Source organism: Gavialis gangeticus, unplaced genomic scaffold (assembly GCF_001723915.1).
Source record: "Gavialis gangeticus isolate Ggan-Ray unplaced genomic scaffold, GavGan_comp1, whole genome shotgun sequence".
Classification (NCBI taxonomy): domain Eukaryota; kingdom Metazoa; phylum Chordata; order Crocodylia; family Gavialidae; genus Gavialis; species Gavialis gangeticus.
In genome coordinates, this window is record NW_017729026.1 from 47,102,661 (window position 1) to 47,111,624 (window position 8,964).

General features: G+C 34.2%; 1 protein-coding gene across 2 annotated transcripts in view; it reads left to right on the plus strand.

Annotated features, from left to right (window-relative positions):
- EPHA7 (EPH receptor A7) overlaps positions 1 to 8,964 on the plus strand; it is a 290,299-nt gene that overhangs the window by 12,393 nt on the left and 268,942 nt on the right. For both annotated transcript variants that reach the window (XM_019520196.1, XM_019520197.1), the window contains exons 2-3: positions 2,383 to 2,447; positions 6,806 to 7,475. In XM_019520196.1, the coding sequence (XP_019375741.1) occupies positions 2,383 to 2,447; positions 6,806 to 7,475 (735 nt within the window). The remainder of the gene's footprint in view (positions 1 to 2,382; positions 2,448 to 6,805; positions 7,476 to 8,964) is intronic.

Here is an 8,964-nt window from a genome sequence, read left to right on the forward strand (position 1 = left end):
TTCCTTCCCCTTTCTTTGCAAGATGCAGAAAGGTAAAGAAAACATCTTGGACCAAACTGGGCTAAACACGAAGTACAGGACCCTGAGGGCTGCCTGGGTGCTTCATGACACTGTTTGAGGGAAGTTACAGCCAGGCTGACTTTTGTCTGGCAAGCCCCTGCAGCTAGTGGGGCAGAAGTTGAGACACTCGCCTCCTGCTCCCTCTGAGCTCTGCCCAGTGAGCTCCAGGGCGGCCTGGTGGGCTTGGCCAGGTCCCATCATCTTGGGAAAGTCTCCTGAGCTCCACCCTGGCCTCTTTCTTTGTGAGTATGTGAGAGACTGCTCCTTCCCACCATAGTCATTTCTCCACAGTAGAAAAATGCCTATAACATTTTGGTAGTGGAAGAGCCACATTGTGGCCCCCATGGTCCAGAAGTGATGTCAGAGGGTGATGGCTTTTACTGGACCGGCTGTGGAGCTGGGACAAAGTTAGACACACTTTTGAATGTAAGACTTTCGTTTTGCCCACTGAGAGCACGGAGGAAAACAAAATGTGCCCTTTCCCACTAACTTAATGCATTGAGGAGCACAACGCGCATTTCTGGAATTGACATTCCTGTGTTTATTGCCCTCGGCTACTTTTTCAGCAAATGCTGCCAGATTTCCAAAATCTGTGGCCCTGGAATAGTGCAGCGGTGTGGGGAGGAAAGGGTTAAACTCACTAGGTACCAATTTTTTCAGCTTATCAGCCTTATCCTTGATTAGTAAGTGGACACACACACACTCCCACACCATCAATTCTTTTCTAGGTGGTGTTACTAGCTAAAGCCCCTGGATAGCTAGATTAATTAATTAATTAAGAATTTAATCTATTTAAAGAGAGAATAGCAAACTTCTTGATTGACTGGCTTTAGTTCCTGTTGAAATACAGGAATGGCGTTTCTAGTTTTCTTTTCAACTCATGGTTTACATTAGTATTTTGTTATGAACTCTTTATATTCACAAGAAAAAAGGTGTCCTGATAAATTTTAAAAGATTTAATAGTTCATCTTTAAGAGTAGGGTCTGAATCAGAAGTAAAGCCTTCACCCCAAAGACTTAACAAAAGTTAATTGTACTGAAATCCGATCAAGGAATTGAATGGACACACTAAGAGAGATGCAGCTGTTAACACACATTTCTTTTACAGTAGTGTTCATAAAATGCTGAATACTTCTTAAAAATAAAATAATGTATTTTGAAATTTTTTTGAAAAATGGAGTGTAGTTCTCTTTTAAAAGTGGTGCTTTGATTCGTTATTTGGTGAATATGCAGTTTTCAGGAAAATAAGTTTAAAGTAAAGATATATCTAGAATATTATTTGTTAATTGCAATTTAACAAGATATTTAATGCAGTAGTTTAGAAATGTCAAGGTTAAATACCTAAGTGACATTTAGAAATTTTCTGAAAATATATACAATTGTATGTTTTAAATAAGAATGATGTTCATAATTCAAAACAAGCACAAGGTTCTATTTAACAAAACATCAATCTAATTTCATCCAATATTTAAGAAAGTGGACATTATATATTTTTACTAAACAATTTGTGTATTGGAGTAAGTTTCAGGAAAATGTGCATTAATTTGTTCTACCAGTAAATAACGTCTGTAAACAGAGCTCTGTATGACAGCTGAGAACTTCTTACAGGAAGTTAATTGAATATGTATGTACATATTAAAATATGGAACCAAATCTTTCAGTAGAATTAATTGTATTTAATTAACATGTATATATTGTCTCTTGAAAATATACATTGCTATATAAATGAAAGCCTTATTTTGTAGAATCCTGTTTATCATATACTGTTTCAAATTAATCCATTAATCAATATTATGATATTTTCCTTTGAATATTCAAAACTAGAGTTGACTTTAGAGTGGGACTTGCAGTAGATTGTAGGGTCAAATGTGTCGGTATCAATTTGAACTAATGGTATAATTTTTTTCAATGATACTGTTTTTTTAAATTTTGCTTTTAATTACAGGTATATGGGAATTGAACTTCATAGGACAAGAAGTACCAGAAATATGGCTCCATGTAATTAAACCTTAAAATCTGGGTGACCTTTTTGGTAATAAGATAAGCGTAACCATTTAGACAGTGATGCATACAAATGTTAAGATTACGTATTTCTGCTTGCTTAAGACGGATGGATGTCATCTCTTATATATGTTTTGAAAAAAAGTGACAAGCATATATCCAGTGATAAACATAGGAACATTTTATTGAATGAAGAAATAAATAATTTTCACCCGGGGGAAGAAATCTAGTTCAGTTTACCACAAAGTTTTTATTTAGGCTTTTACTTTTTTATTCCTAAATTCTTTATTTAATACATAGTGGAATTTTTTTTTTCTTGCAGTAATATTACTGGACTCTAAAGCACAACAGACAGAGTTGGAATGGATTTCGTCTCCTCCTAATGGGGTAAGTACTCCAAAAAAACTCATAAAAGCACTACTAAATATTTCACGTAGGCAAGTTTTCAATCTGCTTTAAAGTAGCTGGTATTCCCCCAAATTTCCCTCAGCAGTTGTAGCCAATATTTACATTTGTTCAGGTTTTACTCTGAAAAGAGGCACGCCTCAAGTTACAGTATCTACTACATATGAGAGCTAATTACAAGAAAAACTCTTTTCATTACCTCACCTAAACCCATTTTAGCTTTTTACAGTTCTACGTATTGTAAATCCTTTTTTGCTAAACCAGAAGTCTTTATGTATTTATGCCAAAGTAGTTTAAACATCGCTTTTTTTACCTTCTTGTTATTTATAAGTATTGAAGGCAGCAGATATTTGTTTGTGGAAAATGCCTGAGAAAACAATTTTTGTTGGTAACTTATGTACAACGTATTTGTTGTAATTCAAAAGTATAGGTTGAAGGGCTCTGAAATGTAAACATTTATGTTGAAGATAAGTCTGAACCAAAAACATACCCAGATTTTGAGAATTTTTTAAGTTTGCATCTCCATGCAAATTTTAGTGGTAAAGTTTACCTCCAGTATCTATACAGTTACTTTTACAACAGGCTCATTCTGAGACTCTCTGTGAAAACACATCAGTGTACAAACACATCCTTAAAGTGATAAACTTAGCACAGTTAGTGCTGTCTTACCATCTATAATATTATGAAGTTGTAAAATAACTAGCTTCCACCTTTATTTAGCAGTTGTTAGGGGGAAAACACATCTCTCATTTTTTTAGGAAGAATATTTCAAGAAAAGAGAATATACCTTATTGTGTTTACATTGCAACTTGGTAGTTATTGTACATGCAGGCAGTCTCACTGAATTCAACAGGACTACTTGCATGAATAAGAACTTTTGGGATCAGGCCCTTAATCTTCAGCGTATTAAGAAATCTGGAGCTAGAGGAGCGTGAAGTGTGAGTGGGGATATAAAAGTGTAACAAATCCTTTAAATAAGAAGAATGAAAATCTGAAAGTGTTTTAGTTTAAAAGCAAGATCGTAAAATCAATACAAGCAAAACTGGAAACAAGTCTAAAGACTTTTGAAAGTATGTAATATGAGCTGAATGCTTATGATGGGTAATAACTTTGGCATTAGCATTTTGCATTGACTAAAACCTTTTAATAGCGGTGTCTGAAAGATTAGTAAGAAAGGAATTGCCATAGTAGCATAGAGATAAATACACACCCTTAAATCAACATACTTAATGACGGAAGTTGACTAATATTCTACAAATGGCAAAAATGTTAGTTAATAAAGTTGGAAATACAATTTCAAAGGAAACTTGAGAACTCAACATCTGAATTATGGTCAGCAGGGTTGATTTAAAAAGTAGTTCTTTCTAAAATAACAATAAGTGCAATTTAATAAGTGTTTGGAACAAAAAATACAACCCCATTTTTCTAAATTAATCTGTATTTAATTTTTGCCTTTCAAGGAAAAAAAAATCAAGAAAAAGCACAAATGAAAGAAAAAGAACTCAAGAAAAATGCATCATGACTACTTACAGTATATCATCCTTGGTGGTTAAATGATATATTTCATATACACATCCGTGTGGTGCTAGAGATATTTTGGTGTATTATTATATATAATATTGGTAATGTAATACGTCAGTGAAAGAGAGCTGCTTGTTTTTTCACCCATACACAATATGAATAAAGCAAAATCAAGAGATAATTTAGTAAAGTTAAGTGAGAAAAAAGTAAAATATAGGACTCAGATCATTTTTTGATTATTTAAGGAGGTATATATTCTCAAATATATATTTGAGAATCAACAAATACAACCATACCCTAAAATATCGATAGACACAAGTTATAAAACGAAAGATGTTTGCAGCCTGGCAGAGGGCTGACTGCTACATAGAACTTGATTTCTATGGTTGTGACTATTGACATTTTTCATATAAATGTAACAATAATTGCATATAAACTATGTTTCTGTTAGTTCCTCCATGGTTTTTGAAAGATGCAGAAGATTAGATGTTGAGTGTTAGCCTCAGATATGATTTTGATAAGAATTTATTTTTTCAGATAGGAGATACCTAAATTATGTTAGGTTTTTGTACTGGTATCCATGACTAGCGTCTGAGCATCTCCAATATTAATTTGGTTGGTGTAGCACGCTCTTAACAAACTCCATGGAATTTCTGGTTCTTCTGTTTTGTATTATAGAAAACTCTGTGTAGGGTAGGGTTTTATTTGTTTATGATCAGTTTGGTTTTAGGGGAAAGGGAGGACAGAATACAGATTAGAACCTAATAGGTCAGATTCTGCTCTTGGTTACACTAGAGTAACTCAATTGACTTTAAATGTGTTATGCTTTTGTAACTTTACGGTTTCTGGTGGCAGGTTTTGGCTTAATAGTGGGAAAACTGCTTACATGAGATATATATATATAATAGTCACTGTTTAACTGAGAATAAGATCAAGAAAGCTCAAAATCCCGTCTTTTTGTTATTCTTTTTCTTACATGACTGTCATACCAAAAACCCCAATCAAGGCCCTCCTTTCCTGCCTTTTATTTTATTTTATTTAATTTTATTTATTTATTTATTTATTTCCCCCATTCTGTAATAACACTTCTCTCTACAGGGGAGAAACAGGTATCACTAATTCATATATCATAAATATGACGATATTTTTTTTTTCTTTTTAAGATAATTTTAGATTTCAGTATGACAGTTCTGTTAAATACATTTCAGTATTTACAGCTTCTGTTCATTTCATCATTTATGACTGTAATATATGTTGCAGTAATAACTTCCAGCATCAGTCCATCTGTATCTGCTTTCCCCCCCACTCATTGTTGGAGCAATAGACCCAAATTAAAATGGCCTCATTTGCTGTCAAGTAGGCTTGTGAAGCACTGTATACTATATAAGTTATCATCTGGCAAAATGAATGTCTTAGTGTTTGCTTTTCCTGCCTGAATAACAGTGTAGGGAATAATCAGAAGGAGCCTGATCCTGCAGGGTACTAACCACTCTAACTGATTTCCATAAGGTATTTAATCATATGGTTAATGTTAAGCGCATGAGTAGTATCCTTGATGTTAGGCATGTGCTTAAATACTTTGTTGAATGGGGAGCCAGAGTGTTAAAAGCTTTGCAGGTTTGAGCCATAGTTGCCTTTGCCTTTAGATAAGGATAACACTTAATTTTATTTATAACTCTTAAAAAAGATTCCAGTAGTATCGAAGTTGCAACCTCTGTTAGTCATTGGGAATTGCTTGAAATTAATCATTACTGTAAGGGCCAGACACTGCTTCTAATTTACAGCAGTGCAAATATGCCAATCCTAGCCCAGCTGATGGCAGTGGAAGTTTTGAGGTTGACTCTGTCCCTGGCATTTGTACTTAGCTCTGTTAAAGGCAGAACTACTCTACATTTACTGCTTTAGCACCTAGATACCATGGCAACAGAGGAACCAAAAAAAGGAAGAAAATGGGCCTTGAACATGCAAGGTCTTACTCCTGTGACTAGTCCTGACTCAGATATGTAACCCCACTCGCTGCGTGGAGTCCATTGAATGAAATGATATTAAATCAGTTAAACAATGGTCAACAGCAGTATTCATGTGAACATTGCGGGTTCAGGTCTGTGGATTGTAAAACAGACTAGAAGTGTTCCTAAAGAAATAAAATAATACAAATGGAATGCTTGTCTTTTTGTCTTTGTTATGTATATACGTATATATATATTTTCTTTTAAAATGCCATTTTCTTGGTGAAACATCATGAGGACTGCAAGCGGAGTAATTAAGGTGCAAAGATCATAACTTCATAGGCTATTATAAATAAGTCTTAAAGGCTTGGTTTTGTTTGTCTTGTGTACTCTCTGCCTGTGTATTTGGTATTCAAGTACTACAGTATTAGGAGCTCACAGTTTCTAAGAGATATTCCTGTTTTTAGATTTATTTTTGATCCTGCTTCTTTAGTCTTTACACATGTAGAGTTTTCATTGACTCTGTAGAATGTATTATCAATTCCAACCATTAATCGATGTGTTGGTTTACTTTATGGACATTTTCTAAATTTTGTAATATAACAGTAAATGATTTATATTATATGAAAAATATTTTTAAAGTGTACTTGTTACATGACAAAGAAACAAAAATAGAGATCCACTAAAATCCATTTGCCTCTCATTTTGAAGGGAAAAAAACCCCATTTAAACAATACTTTGTTTCATGATGCTTCACTGTTAAAACAAGAAAGGAGGCCAGATCTGTGTGGCAGAATATTTTAAAATATGTGTTGATTTTTTGTATGTGTTAACATGTTAACTTTGTATCACTATTTCTTATTACTTTAGTGGGAAGAAATTAGTGGACTGGATGAAAACTATACTCCAATACGAACATACCAGGTATGCCAGGTCATGGAACCTAATCAAAACAACTGGCTTCGGACTAACTGGATTGCAAAAGGCAATGCACAAAGGATTTTTGTAGAACTAAAATTCACTTTGAGGGATTGTAACAGTCTTCCTGGAGTACTGGGGACATGTAAAGAGACTTTTAACTTGTATTATTATGAAACAGACTACGACACTGGCAGGAATATCCGAGAAAATCTATATGTAAAAATAGACACTATTGCAGCAGATGAAAGTTTCACCCAAGGTGACCTTGGGGAGAGAAAAATGAAACTTAACACAGAAGTGAGAGAGATTGGACCTTTGTCCAAAAAAGGATTCTATCTTGCATTTCAGGATGTAGGGGCCTGCATTGCTTTGGTTTCTGTCAAAGTCTACTACAAGAAATGCTGGTCCATTATTGAGAATTTAGCTATTTTTCCTGATACAGTGACTGGTTCAGAGTTTTCCTCTCTAGTTGAGGTTCGAGGAACTTGTGTCAGCAGCGCTGAAGAGGAAGCTGAGAATTCTCCTAAGATGCACTGTAGTGCAGAAGGAGAATGGTTAGTGCCTATTGGAAAGTGTATCTGCAAGGCTGGGTACCAGCAAAAAGGAGACACATGTGAACGTGAGTAAACACACGCATTTTTATAATCTCCTATATTATAGAGTATGTTTTTTCAGTCTCATTTTTATTATTTTTGCACCAAAAATTGTTCATCTCATTCTAATGCTTTGACCACCTGCATCTCTAAATCCCACATTGGTTAATTTACATCAGTAAATATCTCTTTTCCTTTCAAGGATAGAAGACAGCAATGGCATATTGTGTTCTCATATATAAACTATATAGGCAATTGACTGGTCAACATTTAATGTCCATGGAGGAGTTGTGTGTATGTAAATACAGTTGTAGGAATTACATTTTACAGAAAAAAACAGGTTAAAGATCACATTCCCCATAGTGCTTCATAGCACTCCTGAGATCATATTTTGTGCAGAAGACCATATTAGAATTCTTGTGTGAGAGAATTACCTATAGAGTTTGTTACTTTATATGATTTGCAATGAAAAGTTATAAGAAAAATAAAACCAAGAGATAAGGCATTTGAGATGAATCATACATTTGAACCAAATTACATTATAAAGTTCTGACTTTTCATATTATTGTAATACAAATGTAATAACTTTATTCTGGATGTTTCTTGCAAGCGTAATACATCAAAATGCCATAGCCAGAGCATTTTTCAGTTGATACTTTTTCTGTATAAAGTTGCTCAAACCAAGACCTTAACAATAGGACCTTTGAGTTGTCTGTATATTACACTGGTCTAGTTATATTATTCAGAAATCGACAACATGGAGAGCTCTTTTTTAGTTTCTTTTTTAACAGAATCTGTCACAATTACTCCTACTGAATAGAATAGTACTTTCCTCTTATACAAATAGCCCCCATCATTTAAAGGAGTTGTAAGAAGGAACCTTTTTGAGTGAATATTGGTGATCAAATCTGGATGCTCTTGTTTACTATAGAGATCTGAGAACACCGGTTATTTTGTCTGGTGAGTTATACATTCTCAACTGGAAACTGATTTATCATCTGATTTTTTTTTTTTTTCTTTTAGCATATGGCAGAAGTGTTTGTAGCACCAAAAAGTTACAAAAATAAATGTGAAAGTGAGAAAACTTTGAAAATGAAATCATTGTTTGTATTTAAAACCCAAATCAAGGGAGTAATTCAAGTAAAAAAAAATGACTGGTAGAAGGCAAAACCATATTATCACTGAATTTTTAAATGAGGGTTGTGCCTATGCAAGAACCAAGAAAAAGCCTACTTTTGAGTTACACTCACAGGAAGAGGAAAAAAAGCATCCCATAGTGTAACTTCAGTTACTGGTATAAGGAAATGCATATGATGACCTTCTGTAGGAGCTTATAGTAGAAAATTTGGTACTATTTGAAGTGAGTGGATTTCATCTTTCCAACACTTTTACCCATCTTCAGTATTGGGTGGGGGGGAGGGGGAAGGTTGGAGGGTGCAGAGAGTTTCCTCATTATGGAGGGTGATTTCATTAAAATTGTAATGTGAAAACCTGCCCACACAGATTAGTTCAATA